The sequence below is a fragment of the Schistocerca cancellata genome, chromosome 6, assembly GCF_023864275.1.
Source record: "Schistocerca cancellata isolate TAMUIC-IGC-003103 chromosome 6, iqSchCanc2.1, whole genome shotgun sequence".
Classification (NCBI taxonomy): Eukaryota; Metazoa; Arthropoda; class Insecta; order Orthoptera; family Acrididae; genus Schistocerca; species Schistocerca cancellata.
In genome coordinates this window covers 549,195,284-549,212,867 of record NC_064631.1, presented here as the reverse complement: position 1 = coordinate 549,212,867, position 17,584 = coordinate 549,195,284, and the positions used below count along the sequence as shown (strand labels likewise).

The window sequence follows — 17,584 nt, the reverse complement described above, 5'->3', positions numbered from 1 at the left end:
GCGCGCACGGAGGCTTTCTGGCAGTCGTTCTTCCCACGAACCATACGCGACTGGAACAGGGAAGGGAGGTAATGACAGTGGCACGTAAAGTGCCCTCCGTCACACACCATTGGGTGGCTTGTGGAGTATAAATGTAGATGTAGACATTTCATTCATACACTCCAGTTTCTCAAGCATGAGATCAATAGGTAGCAGTACAATTTTCTTATATAAAATTGGAATTGTCATATTCATCCATATAATTTGTGTGATGTCTCCATTTCTTCTCCTTCCTTGTTCTAACAATCAATCTTGTGATGACTAATTCTGTAACTATTCCTGCCATTAACTAAATTTATTACGTGGTTATCTTCACTAACACTGCCAGAACCACCAGTTTAGTCATCCTGCACTTATTCTCCGGTTAGGCATTATTATGTGTGCTGTTCCAAGAATAGAACTTAAAGCAGCTGTTAACCAGGGACTGTACAACTGGTCCTCAATAGTGTAGTGATCTAGCAAAAATTTTCTGTCAGAATTTCATTTTCTTGAGTACACTGAGGAGATAATATATAATGTTTCTTACCTGTTATTCCTGGTAGTCATTTATTTCCACTCTGGTTGTCTGAATTTATGGATTTTGCATACTCAATCAACCACAAAGACAAACAGCGAGTGGCATTCACCCATTCAGCTTTACTCAGCTCAGCTATTATAGCTCTGTCCCCTTTTGTCTGCGTGAATTTTTTTTTTTTTTTATTTCTAGAAGCAATGGGGAGTCCCAGGGCAGAGACAATATGTACACTATGCACACCCTCAAAATTCAATTTGTGGTTCATTCAGAAAGCAACTTAGGATGTGTTCAAAAATGTTTAAAAACCAACTGAGATGCATCTCAATATCAAATGAATAATCAATAGACCAATGTGCACTTGAAGGTGGGCGCTTTGCAAAACAAGGGTTTTTTCTTCAAGAATATGAATTTGACACCCCCTGAAACTGCCATCTGGGGCTGTTAGCCCGGTTTGCCTCCACCCCCTAGATCTGGGCCTGTGTGTGAGTTACACTCATATAAATATGTGTGTGTTGTTTTCTACTTCAGAAGAAGGCCTTGTGGCTAAAAGCTAAAATGAACAGCAATGTTTTTGTTGTGCCTGCCTGCATCTCAACATCCACCCTGTACGGTGAGTAGCAATCTATCTATCTCATAATACTGTTGTTCTTCCATCCTGGACTTTCTATTTCCTCACCTTAACATTGTAGATATTTGAGATCTTGAGAAATAAACAATAGCTTGTGGCACACATAATTGACGCAAACACTCATCAGACAGACTGAACAAAACAGATGGACTTCTGCTCAGTCCTGGCTCTGTCCTGTACCTCAGTGTACAAGAATTTTGAATTGCTGGGACTTCCCTGGAGCTGAATTGTAGTATGATTGCCAGTTGAGAAGGGATATTTGTGAGCATACATACAAAGAGGGTTCCCAGTCCTTAGTACCTCACAGGAGGACAGATTCTTGCATGTCTAATACACATCTTCTTACAAAATTAAACTCTTATTAGGTACTTAACGTTTTCCTTTACCTAGATTTGAAAACACAAACCAATTTTCAAGATAGTGGATACACACTTAACATTACTGTTATATGTTGCTGAAATCTAATGAGTTGATTATGAACTGTACACAGCATGTAGTGTTTATATACTCCCAACACAGTGTTGGTGGAACAACAATCAATGCAATAAAAAAATTATTTGTTTTAATGTACAGTCACACACTTATTCTGCGTACAGGTTATCAGTTTTGGTACCAAGTGTCACCATCAGACCATCCCATTGTGCGCAGTCATCAAGCTGGCTTTCCAAGTAGGTCTGTCATATATTGAGCTTCCACTCACAAACCTACCTGGGCAACAAGCAAGTGTGACTATAGACTAAAATAAATAATTTTTATCTTATGTGCCTTTTACTTCACAATCTTGATAAATACACAGATTCTGAATAAATTTTAATTCTCATTAAACTAGTGCTGAAATATTATTTTCTTCCATATTGATCAATACTTGTGATACTGATATTCCGATATTTCTTACAATACTATTTCATTGTGAATGCTTGGTGTGGTAGTGATACCATGGACATCAAAACAGAAGTTTTAATACTTACTATCGTAACACCCCTAGCCATGGAATTACTTGCTGAGCTTTGGAGTGCATGTTTCATAGTTTAGTCTTTGTCATACTTGCATTTGATAGTTTTAGGATTGATGTAGCCAATCCCACAAGACTGATTTTCGACCAGATTGCTTCTGCCCTCATTCTGTTCAGATGTTTCTGCATGATGCAAGTTTATTTACATCCAGGTGCTAAGTTTCATTGCTGTCATTTGCTTCCAGGTGTCGTCAATTTTGACTTAATGCAACTCTACTGACACCATTTTAGGCAATCCAGTTAATTCCTGTAACATTCCCAGCAAGCTTTCCTAGACTCTAGGATCATAACTGGGTGTAAATGTCCATGCAGAAAGGGTGCACCTGAACATTGTGAGCCAACAATTCAGCAGCCATTGGATGATCCGTTGGCAGTGGCATTGTGGCAGTCCAGCTTCTCACACCAGAAAGAAACATCAGAATACCCATCCACCCTTTTTTGAATCACAGTACACTATACAGTCACCTCTGTTAACATAGAAGGTATGTCTCATCCAGAAAGGATCTGATACAGGACCTATGTAGTGTTCATTCATACTTTCACACACTGTGTTACGTAAATCATATAATGAAAGAAAGCTTATTGAAGCCCGAAATTGATAACAGGAAGATTTTTGGAGAAAATTTAAGTTTATACTGAAAGGAAAGGCTAATGGGAAATGGAGGTGGTGTATTTGTCATTGTATACAAGAAACTCAGATCTACTGAAATAGAAATGGAAGCTGCATGTGAGACTGTTTGGGCAAGATTCAGTATCAGGGGTGGGCATAAAATGATAACTGGGTCCTTCTATTGCCCACCAGACTCATCTCCTGATGTAACCGAAAACTTTATAGAAAACTTCAGTTTACTCATACGTAAGTTCCCCAGTCATACTTTAATCACTGGTGGAGACTTTAATCATCTAACAGTTACTTGGGAAAAATACAGTTTTGCTAGTTGTGGGTGTGTTAAGATGTTCTGCCACACAGAAGTACCACAGCACAACATAGAATGGACTCGAATAATGTCTGAAATAGTGCTGGAGGGAACTGACACCATGAATACTGCAGGGCTGTCCATAAGTAAGAGTAAGAGAGGGTGGAGATTTCTTCTGGTCAGCACAGGCATCCCAGATATTCTCAATAATATTCATGTCTGGGGAGTTTGGTAGCAAGAAGAAGTGTTTAAACTCAGAAGAGTGTTCCTGGAGCCACTCAGTAGCAACTCTGGACGTGTGGGATGTTGCATTGTCCTGCTGGAATTTCCCAAGTCTGTCAGAATGCACAATGGACATGAATGGATGCAGGTTATCAGACAGGATGCTTATGTATGTGTCACCTGTCAGAGTTGCATCTAGACGTATCAGGTGTTCCATATCACTCCAGCTGCACACGTCCCACACCATTACAGAGCCTCCACCAGCTTGAACAGTTCCCTGCTAACATGCTGGGTCCATGGATTCATGAGGTTGTCTCCATACCCGTACACATCCATCCACTCGACACAATTTGAAATGAAACACGTCCAACCAGGCAACATGTTTCCAGTCATCAACAGTCCAATGTGGGTGTTGATGGGCCCAGGTGAAGCATAAAACTTTGTGTTGTGCAGTCATCAAGGGTACACAAGTGGGCCTTCAGTTCTGAAAGCCCATATTGATGGTGTTTTGTTGAATGGTCCACATGATGACACTTGTTGATGGCCCAGCATTGAAATCTGCAGCAATTTGTGGAACGGTTGCACTTCTTTCACATTGAACAATTCTCTTCAGTCACTGTTGGTCCCATTCTTATAGGATCTTTTTCCGGCTCCATTGATGTCAGAGATTTGATGTTTTACCAGATTCCTGATATTCTTGATACACTCATGAAATGGTCATGTGGGAAAATCCCCACTTCATCACTACCTCGGAGATGCTGTGTCCCATTGCTCATGCGCCGACTATAACACCACATTCAAACTCACTTATATCTTGATAACCTGCCGTTGTAGCAGCAGTGACAGATCTAGCAACTGTGCCAGACCCTTGATGTTTTATATAGGCATTGCCGACTGCTGTGTCATATTCTGCCTGTTTACATATCTCTGTACTTGAGTACGCATGCCTATACCAGATTCTTTTGCACTTCAGTGTTGGTGTAAAACAGGCATAGGACTATAGATAGAGAGATGCTGAATGAAATGTATTTGACTGTCAAGAGAGCAATATGTGTTACCTTCAGTGGCTACCGTAGCAGAATATTGCCAAATGATCTTCCCAGAACCCAAAGAAATTCTGGTCATTTGTAAAGGGTGTTTGTGGTACTGAAGTTAGTATCCAGCCCTTAATGAATGAGACAGGAGGGTAGCTAATTAAAAGCTTTACTAAGAAAAACCAAGAAGAATTGCCATGATTTAATCCTTTTATCACTGAAAATATGAGTGAAATAAGTAATAGTGTTATTGGTGTTGCAAAACTGCTGAAATCATTAAAACTAAAGAAAGCTTCAGGGCACGATGGAATCCCTATCAGATTCTGTACTGAAATTGCCACAGAGTTAGCCCCTCTTCTATCTATAATCTATCATAGACTCCTCAAACAAAAAACTGTGCCCAATTCTTGGAAAAAAGCATAGGTCACACCTATCTACAAGAAGGGTAATAGAAGTGATCCACATAACTATTGTCCAATATTCATGACATCGATTTGTTGCAGAATCTTATAACATATTCTGAGCTCAAACATAATGAGGTATCTTGAACAGAATTACCTTCTCATTGTCAGCCAGCATGGGTTCCAAAAACATTGATCATGTGAAGCCCAACTTCCACTTTTCTCACACAACGTAGTGAAAGCTTTGGATCAAGAGTATCAGGTACCTGCAGTATTTCCTGATTTCCAAAAAGCATTTGAATTAGTACCACACCTAAGCTTATTGTCAAAAGTATGATCATATGGAGTATCAAGAAAAATTTGTGACTGGATTGAGAACTTTTTGGTAAGGACACAGCATGTTGTCTTGAATGGAAAGTCATCATCAGATGTAGAAGTAACTTTGGGTGTACCCCAGGGGCCCTTGCTGTTCATATTGTATATTAATGATCTTGCAGACAATATTCCTCAAATGTGTTGGATCAGTACCAAATAGGTAACAGAGGATATTAAACATATACAGAGAAGGGCATCAGAAATGGTCACAGTTTTTTTTTTTTTTTTTATCTGAAGAGGAAAACTCTTGAAGATAGACATAAACTCTGCTGAGAAAGTCGGTTAGCAAAGTTTAAAGAACCAACTATAAATGCTGCCTCTAGGACTATACACATAGGGATCACGAGGATAAGACTAGTTTAATTACACACATAGAGGCCTTCAAACAATCATTTTTCTTGTTCTATAAGTGAATGGAATGGGAAAAGACCCTAATAACTGGTACAATGGGACGTACCCTCTGCCATGCATCTCATGGTGTTTTGTGGAGTATAGCCCTAGATGTAGATGCAGGTGTACAAGGAAAGCCTTCAAGAGAGCGGAATGTGTCAAATAATACATTAACTGGCAGAAGCAGCCATTGCAGGATGTTTCTGCAGTGTATGCTAACAATGTGTATCACACATTTTTGAATGTCTGGGGATTTCAGATGTCCTGCCTGATGTCTCTCCATTTTGAACCCATTCTGATATGGCTCCATTCTAGTCTTACTTTTACGTCTGCTATTGTGGTTGTGAATATCATAGTTAATTCTAAATTCACTCTTTATTGTTGATCACAGTTACCATTAAGGAGTAAATGTATTTGCAATAACTGTAAGCATCTAAGATCCTGAAGGGCCTTTTGCAATATGTTTGCTTACCAACTTCATATAATATTCTTACTGCAAATTTCTGTTGAATAAATGCTTCTTTGCCATTATGTATATTGCCACAGAAGATTATGTGATACAACATTACTGAGTGCAAAGTCTGATAGTAGTCCCATCTGAAAGTCAATAGTACAAGAGACGTTTTCAAAGGGCAAAGCAGTTAGAACTGAGACAACATAATAAATGCCACAATCTGTGTGTTCTGGAAGCACTTAGAAGCAGCAAAATGCATCACACAAATTCAATGGAGCAGTCTCAGCAATTTAAAAAATAATCTTACACACATCAAATACAAATATCAATCAAACAGCAACCCTCAACCAATAGTAACTCAGTATTAGTAGGAATTAAGGATCATGGACTCATCATGCCAAAATCTTGCAAGAGACTAAAACATAGTACTTCATTGTTCTTGTATAGGATGGTGACAATTTTGGATGAATGGATGTTGTAAAGCTAACCCCCCCCCCCCCCCCCCTTTCCAAGATTTGACCTGTAGAGCAATTTTACCACTGCACATTGGAGTAAAGTTATGCCATAGTAATCATCCATACCAAGTGAAATAAGACAACATTAAAACACTGAACTCACATGCAGAAGGACAATGGTTCAAATCCCTATCTGCCCATGTAGGTTTAGGTTTTTCATAGTTTTCCTGTATCACTTAAGGTAAATGCCAAAATGATAAACCTGGAAAAGGATGCAGAAATTTCTTTCCTTATCCTTTCTCTGATCTAAGCTTTCGTTCCATCTCTACAATATCATCATTAACCAGACATTTTATTAGATCCTCAGTAGATGTATTGGCTAAATGGTAAGGGACCAACTCTTCTAACTTCAAAACTTAATTTCTCCATTGCTGAGCTACAATGGATTATGCACTATTTGTTTGTGGGACTTAGTAATTTACCAAGAACAGTATACTTGGTAGGAAGGGAACACTTGTTAGGTCTGGCTATATTGGTTTTCATATGCTAAGGAATTTTGTCATAAAACCTGTAATAACTCATGAAAATTTAAAAGTAACTGACACAAACATCACCACAGTAGAGTTACACAGAACTACCACACACAAAATAGCACCCTTGAAATCCACTTACCGTCATCTGTATGTTGTTGACAACTGCACATTTAAGAGTACAGCAGCAGTTGGTGCTGTGATTGTGAGAGAATATAGCAGCCATAGCAGTCTGGTTAAATGGTACCAAGTCATCAACTGGCTCACAGTTTCTACCCATGGGGATTGCATCTGGAATATTCTGCCAATGATGTAATTGTTTGGTGGGTCACCAATGTTTAATACCTGCTTTTCTACACCTAAATGAATAGGAACATGACTGCAGCCATATTTGATCTAGCCCTGCAGTAAGTCCAAATCATCTAGAGTAGTACATTGGAAGAAACACAAAAGATGTTTGTATGTAAAATAACTATTTATGTGAATAACAATCTGTACTCACTCTAGCAGGGAACATTTTGCAGCAATCATGCCAGTGTGTATACACTGTACAACAGATCAGTAGAATACTGGTATTGTTCTTTTCACAGACAAGTCCTAGTTTAGCTCTAAAAGTAACAATAAACATGTTTTGACTTTTCAAGAATCCAGAACACATTATCATCCAGTTAACATCAATGGAAAAAAAGCATTGAGAAGAGGTATGACCTCTGTAGAGGCCTCCTGTGAGACCTGTGACCCTGCTCAAGTTAAATTTCTTCACATCAGACTTTACTGCAACATGTGATATTCAATATTTTTGTTTTTCAGCCTCATAATTTAATTTTCCATTATTAATAATTTCATTTGTGAAGTTGGCACATCAAAAATTTTAATAAAATGCTTAAAAGTTCCTTTATGCCTTCTCTAGAGTTCAGGTTGGAGTTAAGCACTCTGGTGCAATGGTACATAAATCCCCACCTAGTGTTAAGCAAGAAACTGGGAAACCACACCATTTAAAAAATAAAAGAAACTACTTCATTAGTAGCTCCTATATATTGCCCAAGTATCTAGCCTCATGGATTGAAAGATCTTGATCTGCTTCAAGGTAGGTTGAAGTGTTTGATGTAGAGCTGACAAGTAGTAGTATATTGTAAACATGCCTCTTCATTCACTTACATAGGTAACTATTTTCTATGATAAATTCTAGTGTAATAAAGTAAATATTAAGCTACCAGTATGAGATAAAAAGGAGCTATATAACCTAACTGAGAACACAGCAACTTTCTTCTAAGTAGTAACTTTACTTCTAATTTCCTAGAATGAATTTCGCTGGTATAAGAACAGAAAGTTTTAAGCTGTAAAGCAATAGTTTATTGTTAATACAGTGTACATATTCAGTTTCTATGATTTGTTCATACTATGTTAATGTACACCTCGGCTCATTCCACATCCTTGAATTTTCTTCTTTTTGGGATTATGGAACGTAAGTACCTGACCACTTATGCTTCTAGAGACTGAAATAAAATGACATATTATACAACAAAATATACATCCTCATATAAGACTATTTACAGTAAAATTACAGACCTTGTGATAATCCCACTAGGCAACACTTTACTCGTTCAAATTTCAGGATAACAGTAAGACAGTTATTCTTTCAAAATTCTTAGTTATAGCCACAAACCACAATATTTTTCTAACTGCATAGGTCTATAGAGATGAAATTTTTAATGCTCACTTATAAGTCGCATAGTGCTCAGAGCCATTTTTTAATGCTCACTTAATCTTTATATGAATCCCTATCCTGCAAGATAAATTTATGTGTACATCTACATCTATACTTGGCAAGCCACTGTGAAATACATGGCAAAGAGTACATCCCATTTTACCAGTTATTAAAGGTTTTTCCCATTCCATTCATGTATGGAGTGCAAGAAGAACCATTTAAATGCCCTCCATGGACATTTTAATTAACCTAACCCCTACAGAAGTGATACATAGGCAACCAGTGCCAAAGAAACTGGTATAGGCACGCATATTCAAATACAGAGATATGTAAACAGGCAGAATACGGCGCTACGGTCGGCACTGCCTATATAAGACAATAAGTGTCTGGCGCAGTTGTTATATTGCTTGCTGCTGCTACAATGACAGGTTATCAAGATTTAAGAGAGTTTGAATGTGGTGTTATAGTCATCCACAAGCAATAAGACACAGCATCTCTGAGGTAGTGATGAAGTGGGGATTTTCCCATACGACTCTTTCACGAGTGTACTGTGAATATCAGGATCAGGTAAAACATCAAATCTCTGACATCTCTGTGGCCGGAAAAAGATCCTACAAGAATGGGACCAACAATGACTGAAGAGAATCATTCAACGTGACAGAACTGAAATCCTACTGCAAATTGCTGCAAACTTCAATGCTTGGCGATCAAGAAATGTCAGTATGCAACCCATTAACAAAACATTACCAATATGGGCTTTCGGAGCCGAGGCCCACTCATGTAATGTTGATGACAGCACAACACAAAGCCTTACACATTGCCCGGGCCCGCCAACACCGACACTGGACTGTTGATGACTGGAAACATGTTACCTGGTCGGACGTGTTTCGCTTCAAATTGTATCAAGTGGATGGACGTGTACGGGTATGGAGACAACCTCATGAATCCATGGACCCAGCATGTTAGCAGGGAACTGTTCAAGCTGGTGGATGCTCTGCAATGGTGTGGGACATGTGCAGCTGGAGTGATATGGAACACCTGATACGTCTAGATGCAACTCTGACAAGTGACACATACATAAGCATCCTGTCTGATGACCTGCATCCATTCATGTCCATTGCGCATTCCGACAGATTTGGGAAAGTCCAGCAGGACAATGCAACATCCTACATGTCCAGAATTGCTACAGAGTGGCTCCAGGAACACTCCTCTGAGTTTAAACACTTCTTCTGGCCACCAAACTCCCCAGACATGAACATTATTGAGCATATCTGGGATGCCTTACTATGTGCTGTTCAGAAGAGAACCCCACCCCCTCATACTCTTATGGATTTGTGGACAGATCTGCAGGACTCATGGTATCAGTTCCCTCCAGCACTACCTCAGAAATTAGTCAAGTCCATGCCACATCATGTTGCAGTACTTCTCCATTCACTCAGGGGTCCTACACGATATTAGGCGGGTGTACCTGTTTCATTGGTCTCTTCGGTGTAGTATACTGCTTGACAGTGGTACAAATTTCACCACATGGGAAAGCAGGATAACAAACATAATTAATAGTCATGTTTGACACAGGTCATACTCCTAACAGAATGGTAGATATTAGACTCTCAATAAGGAATATGCCCTCCTCAGGCAGTAATGCACATTTTGCACCTTGTTATTCATGCTTACCAAACTGCTGATGAGTCCTTGTTGGGGGAATATTGTCCCACTCCTCTGTCAAGGCAATTTTCAGTTCTAGCAGGGTTGGGGTGGGAGTGTTTGTTGAGATACATGTCTGCCAAGAGCATCCCAGGCATGCTGTATTGGGTTTAGGTCCAGGCAGACCATTCATTCAGTATCTTCACTTTACAGTGTGTCTGACACCTCAGTGATCCTGTGTGGGTGGGCATTGTCATCCATAAACATAAAGTCAGAACTTGCTGCACCCATAACCAGATGGATATGATAAAGAATACTCTCCATGCAGTATCGCTGTGCTGTAACAGTACCTCATGCAAAGATATGCAGCAGTGTTCAGCCATTGTGCTCAGTGCTTGCTCATGTCATAGCACCTCAGCCATATGGATGATGTTAATGAGCATTCTGTGGTGTATAACATGTTCCCCTCTCTCTCCACATTAACTGGTGGCCAGAATCACTTTGTACAGTGAAGCAGGATTCATCAGAGAACATCACTCTGGATGATTGTTGCAGACCCCAAGCAACATGCTCCCTACATCAACAAACTCTTTCTCGACAGAGGTGTAGTTCCACTAGGATGCATTTAAGAGGTTCCTAAACATATAAACCAGCCTGATTTAATCACCGTGAAATGGTTATGGTGGAGACACATGTACCGTTGGCAGCTATGAAGTCTACAATGATCTGCCTAGGAGTGAGATGTCTGTTCCCTTTCACCGCTAGGGCTACATATCGATCTTCTTGCAGTGTGGTGGTCCATCAACAACCACTGGCATGCTTTTGCATAGCATTTCCACCTTTAGCAACCTATTTCAATCTCAAGAAGGCATTTTTGAACACACCTATTACTAGGGCTACAGTAGTAACGCTGTGACCGGCTTCAAGTCATCCAGCTGCTCATCCATGTCATAACCACTCAGATGATGTCTTGCAGACATGTTGCCACACCACATGGAATGTCACGTTAATAGGTTCCACAACCACCTTCATCAAGCACAGTACTGCATGAACTGTTGAAAGCATACAGAGTCTTTGTGCACAGGCTTCACTGCAGTTAACATGTCCTTCCCTCTACATTTCCTTTTAATATCATTAGTCATGTGTTCCACAGCAATTGTCAGTCATTCCCCAACAATTGTCGGTTGTTCCTTAGCAAGTGTCAGTTATTTCTTAGTAACCGACAAGCAGTGTATATTCTCCCAGGGTCAAACAAACCTGTGACCAGTTGTGCTGTTGTTAGTCCTACATGGTAAGGGTCCCAAACAGTTGAGCAATACTCTGTGTTAGCTTGCACAAGTGATTTGAAAGCAATCCCCTTTGTGGACAGATAGCAGCATTCAATAACATAAATTAGTACGATGACATAGAAATACATTAACAAGTGTATGTTTTTGTGTCTTGCTGGCAGGTGGCACACTTCCATCCTAACTGGAGCAGTGGAACAGCTGGGGTGCGAGGAACACGGGTGCTCAATCATGGCCGCTACTACTGGGAACTGCGAGTGTCACACCGTGTCTTCGGCACCAGCATGATGTTCGGCGTGGGTACACGGCGTGCTCGTTTACATGTTGACGCTTTCAAGAATCTGCTTGGAGAGGATGAAAATGGATGGGGGCTCTCGCACAAAGGCCTGCTGTGGCATGGTGGCCGCTGGACACACTACACACGCCCCTTTCAGGTTAGGCTATCACTATCTGATGATAGAGCTGATAGTGCACCAAAGTGTTTTTTACCACTTGTGATGTACCAGTCTAGTAATGTTTAAAGTTCCCTGTTCAACTACTACTGGAATTTCATTATTTCAATAACATTTACAGTTAATGGTGAAGGTCATCACAAATAAAACAAATCAGTGTTAAATAATCTTTGCCTTTCACTGGTATTTATTCAATAACAAGCACATTGGTGGGTCACTGCCCAAAACTTTACACACTGTCAATTTGGTGCCTTGCAGTTCTTATGCAAAATTATAATTGGAGACACTACATCACTTTTACAAAGCCTTAGAAAATTATGGTTATATATGTGTTATCCATACTCTGAAATGCTTTGTGCCAAGTATGTGTCGACTACTACTAAAAAATTCTATATAACAACTCTCATTGTGCTTTGTTTTCTGGTTCTATACATATTTTAAATTTTAATGTATTTATACCAGTACTTTATAAAAGTTATTTAAATAAGTTTATTTACAGTTTAAGATAATTTAATTTTAGTTACTAATGTAACACAATTTACATGCATATCCTTGTATTGCTCAGAAATTTGTGTAGCCTTTTAGAGATTAACTAACCAGACTCTACTTTTCTGGAATGGGATTGAAGTATAATTAATTGATATGTATAAACAATATTCTTTAAAAAAACTAATGTATTTTCTCAGGTAAAATCAAATGAAGAGTAAAAACGCGAAACATTGTAAGTGCTACTTTTCTCAAAAACATGTTTCCAGTGATATTGTGTTCTCAATACTGTTACAAGTTTTTACATTTCTACACCTACATCTACATCTACAGTTGTCAGTCTGCAAATGTCTGTGAAGAGAATGGCAGAGGGTACATCCCACTATACCAGTTATTAGGATTTCTTGCCATTTCAAACACGTATAGACTGTGGGAAGAATGATAGTTTAAATGTCTCGGTGCAGGCTGCAATTAATCTAATCTTGTCCTCACAATCCATAGGTGAATGATACATGGGGGTAGTAATGTTTTCCTGAAGTCATAATTTAAAACTGATTCTAGAAACTTTGTAAGTATGATTTCTCGGGATAGTTTTTGTCTACCTGCAAGATCAGTTTCTTCAGCATATCTGTGATGCTCTCTCATGGACCATTCATGCTGTCATTCTCTGTATACATTCAATATCCCTAGTTTGTCCTGTTTGGTGCAGATCCCACACACTTGAGCAATATTGTAGAATGGGTTGCACAAGTGATTTGCAAGCATTCTATTTGTAGACTGATTACATTTCCCAGTATTCTACTGATAAACTGAAGCCTACCACCTGCTTCACCCATGACTAAGCCTGTCTGATCATTCCACTCCATATACCTACAAAGTGCTACACTCAGCTAACTATACTTCAGCTGATTCCAGCTGAAACTCATTGATATTACAGTAACAGGATACTACTTTTTTGTGTTGTGAATTGCACAACTTTAACCTTCTGAACATTTAAAGCAAGTTTCCAGTCTATGCTCCACTTTGAAATCTTATCAAGATCTAACTGAATATTTATGCAACTTGTTTTGGAGAGTATTTCATTATAGATAACTGCATAATCTGCAAAAAATCTGAGGTTACCGTTAATATTGTCCATAAGCTCATTGATGTACAACACAAACAGCAAGGTTCACAACACACTTCCTGGCAACACAACCAAAGTTATGTCTACATCTGACAATGACTGTCTGTCCAAGATAACATGCTGCATCCTCCCTTTCAAAAAATCCCTAACCCAGTCACAGATTTTGCTTGATACCGCATATGATTATACTTTTGACAATAAGTGTAGATGTGGTACTGAGTTAAATGCTTTTTTGAAATCAAGAAATGCTGTATCTACCTGCGAAATACTGCATCTGCCTGATTCCCTTGATCCAAGTTTTCAGTATGTCATGTGAGAAAAGTGTGAGATGGGTTTTGCATGATCGATGTTTTCAGAATCTATGCTGGTTGGCATGGAGGTGGTCATTCTGTTCGAGATACTTCATTGTGTTTGAGCTGAGACTATGTTCTAAGATTTCAACACCATGATGTCAAGGATACTGGATGGTAGTTTTATGGATCACTTCTACTACCCATCTTGTAAACAGGTGTGACCTGTTCTTGCTTCCGTTTACTTGGCACCTTTTTATGTCTGAGGGATCTATAATAGAATATAGTTGAAAGGGTGGCTAGCTCAGCCAAAAATCCAATATCAAATATGATATGGATCCCATGGAGCCCTGGAGCTTTCTTCAGTTTTAATAGATTTAGCTGCTTCTTGTCACCACTGACACTAATACTTATTTCATTCATATTTTCATTGGTATAAGGATTAAATTGAGGCAATTATCCTGGGTTTTCCTTTGTAAAGGAACATGAGTTACACATTTCAGCTTTTGCTTTACCACCTCCGTTTCAGTTCCTGTCTCTTTCTTTAGGGACTGGGCACTAACTTTGGTGCCACTAACAGCCTTTACATACAACCAGAATTTCTATGGGTTTTGTGAAAGATCATTTGGCAATATTCTGTTACAGAAGCCATTGTGCTCTTGACAGCCAAATGCATTTCATTCAACATCTATAATCCTATGCACAACTTAATCATAGCTGACACTTGGTTCAAGAATCATAAAAGAAGGCTGTATACATGGAAGAAGCCTGGAGAAACTGACAGGTTTCAGATAGATTATATAATGGCAAGACAGAGATTTAGTAACCAGGTTTTAGATTGTAAGACATTTCCAGGGGCAGATGTGGACTCTGACCACAATCTATTGGTTATGAACTGTAGATTAAAACTGAAGAAACTGCAAAAAGATGGGAATTTAAGGAGATGGGATCTGGATAAACTGAAAGAACCAGAGGTTGTACAGAGTTTCAAGGAGAGCATAAGGGAACAATTGACAGGAATGGGGGAAAGAAATACAGTAGAAGAAGAATGGGTAGCTTTGAGGGATGAAGTAGTGAAGGCAGCAGAGGATAAGGTAGGTAAAAAGACGAGGGCTAGCAGTAATCCTTGGGTAACAAAAGAAATATTGAACTTAATTGATAAAAGGAAAAAATATAAAAATGCAGTAAGTGAAGCAGACAAAAAGGAATACAAACGTCTCAAAAATGAGATCGACAGGAAGTGCAAAGTGGCTAAGCAGGAATGGCTAGAGGACAAATGTAAGGATGTAGAGGCTTGTCTCACCAGGGGTAAGATAGATACTGCCTACAGGAAAATTAAAGAGACCTTTGGAGAAAAGAAAACCACTTGTATGAATATCAAGAGCTCAGATGGAAACCCAGTTCTAAGCAAAGAAGGGAAAGCAGAAAGGTGGAAGGAGTATGTAGAGGGTTTATACAAGGGCGATATACTTGAGGACAATATTATGGAAATGGAAGAGGATGTAGATGAAGATGAAATGGGAGATATGATACTGCGTGAAGAGTTTGACACAGCACTGAAAGACCTGAGTCAAAACAAGGCCCCAGGAGTGGATAACATTCCATTAGAACTACTGACAGCCTTGGGAGAGCCAGTCCTGACAAAACTCTACCATCTGGTGAGCAAGATGTACGAGACAGGCGAAATACCCTCAGACTTCAAGAAAAATGTAATAATTCCAATCCCAAAGAAAGCAGGTGTTGACAGATGTGAAAATTGCTGAACTATTAGTTTAATAAGTCACTGCTGCAAAATACTAACGCGAATTCTTTACAGACGAATGGAAAAACTAGTAGAAGCCGACCTCGGAGAAGATCAGTTTGGATTCCGTAGAAATATTGGAACACGTGAGGCAATACTGACCCTACGACTTATCTTAGAAGCTAGATTAAGGAAAGACAAACCTACGTTTCTAGCATTTGTAGACTTAGAGAAAGCTTTTGACATTGTTGACTGGAATACTCTCTTTCAAATTCTGAAGGTGGCAGGGGTCAAATACAGGGAGCGAATGGCTATTTACAATTTGTACAGAAACCAGATGGCAGTTATAAGAGTTGAGGGACACGAAAGGGAAGCAGTGGTTGGGAAAGGAGTGAGACAGGGTTGTAGCCTCTCCCCGATGTTATTCAATCTGTATATTGAGCAAGCGGTGAAGGAAACAAAAGAAAAATTTGGAGTAGGTATTAAAATCCATGGAGAACAAATAAAAACTTTGAGGTTTGTCGATGACATTGTAATTCTGTCAGAGACAGCAAAGGACTTGGAAAAGCAGTTGAACGGAATGGATAGTGTCTTGAAAAGAGGATATAAGATGAACATCAACAAAAGCAAAACGAGGATAATGGAATGTAGTCGAATTAAGTCGGGTGATGCTGAGGGAATTAGATTAGGAAATGAGACACTTAAAGTAGTAAAGGAGTTTTGCTATTTGGGGAGCATATAACTGATGATGGTCGAAGTAGAGAGGATATAAAATGTAGACTGGCAATGGCAAGGAAAGCATTTCTGAAGAAGAGAAATTTGTTAACATCGAGTATAGATTTAAGTGTCAGGAAGTCGTTTCTGAAAGTATTTGTATGGAGTGTAGCCATGTATGGAAGTGAAACATGGACGATAAATAGTTTGGACAAGAAGAGAATAGAAGCTTTTGAAATGTGGTGGTACAGAAGAATGCTGAAGATTAGATGGGTAGATCACATAACTAATGAGGAGGTATTGAATAGGATTGGGGAGAAGAGAAATTTGGGGCAAAACTTGACTAGAAGAAGGGACCGGTTGGTAGGACATGTTCTGAGGCATCAAGGGATCACCAATTTAGTATTGGAGGGGAGCGTGGAGGGTAAAAATCGTAGAGGGAGACCCAGAGATGAATACACTAAGCTGAGTCAGAAGGATGTAGGTTGCAGTAGTTACTGGGAGATGAAGAAGCTTGCACAGGATAGAGTAGCATGGAGAGCTGCATCAGACCAGTCTCAGGACTGAAGACCACAACAACAACAACAACCCTATGCCTTGTTTTACACCCATTGTGCAGTAATCTCTGTTTCTTTAGAAGTTTCTTTACAGTGAATGTATACTGTGGAGATTCCCTCCCATTGTGAACTGTTCTACTGGGTACATATCTACCCAGTGCATGGTCAACTATTATTTTAAACCTGAGCCATAGTTGATCTACGTGCTCCACTCCTGTGTTGAAAGTTACAAGTTCCTCATTGAGACATGACACTACTGCTTTTTTACCTACTTTACTGAGCACATATATCCTGCTGCTTACTGCAGTTGTCACTTGTACTTTGGTAATCATTGTTACCACAACAGAGCCATGGTCACTGATAATAGTTTTGATTTGGACATCCTCAAATAGGTCAGGTTTGATTGTTGCCATTAGACCCAATATATTTCCATCATGAATGGATTTTTACCTACTTTGTTGAGCACATATATCCTGCTACTTATTGTAGTTGTCATTTGTACTTTGGTAATCATTGTTATCACAACAGCACCCTGGTCATTGACACCAGTTTTGATTTGGACATCCTCAAATAGGTCAGGTTTAATTGTTGCCAATAGATCCAATATAT

At 39.3% G+C, this 17,584-nt stretch overlaps 1 protein-coding gene across 1 annotated transcript in view; it reads left to right on the top strand.

Annotated features, from left to right (window-relative positions):
* LOC126191390 (SPRY domain-containing SOCS box protein 3) overlaps nucleotides 1-17,584 on the top strand; it is a 101,510-nt gene that overhangs the window by 71,309 nt on the left and 12,617 nt on the right. The window contains exon 3 of the mRNA XM_049932249.1: nucleotides 11,774-12,043. Coding sequence (XP_049788206.1) covers nucleotides 11,774-12,043 — 270 coding nt within the window. The remainder of the gene's footprint in view (nucleotides 1-11,773; nucleotides 12,044-17,584) is intronic.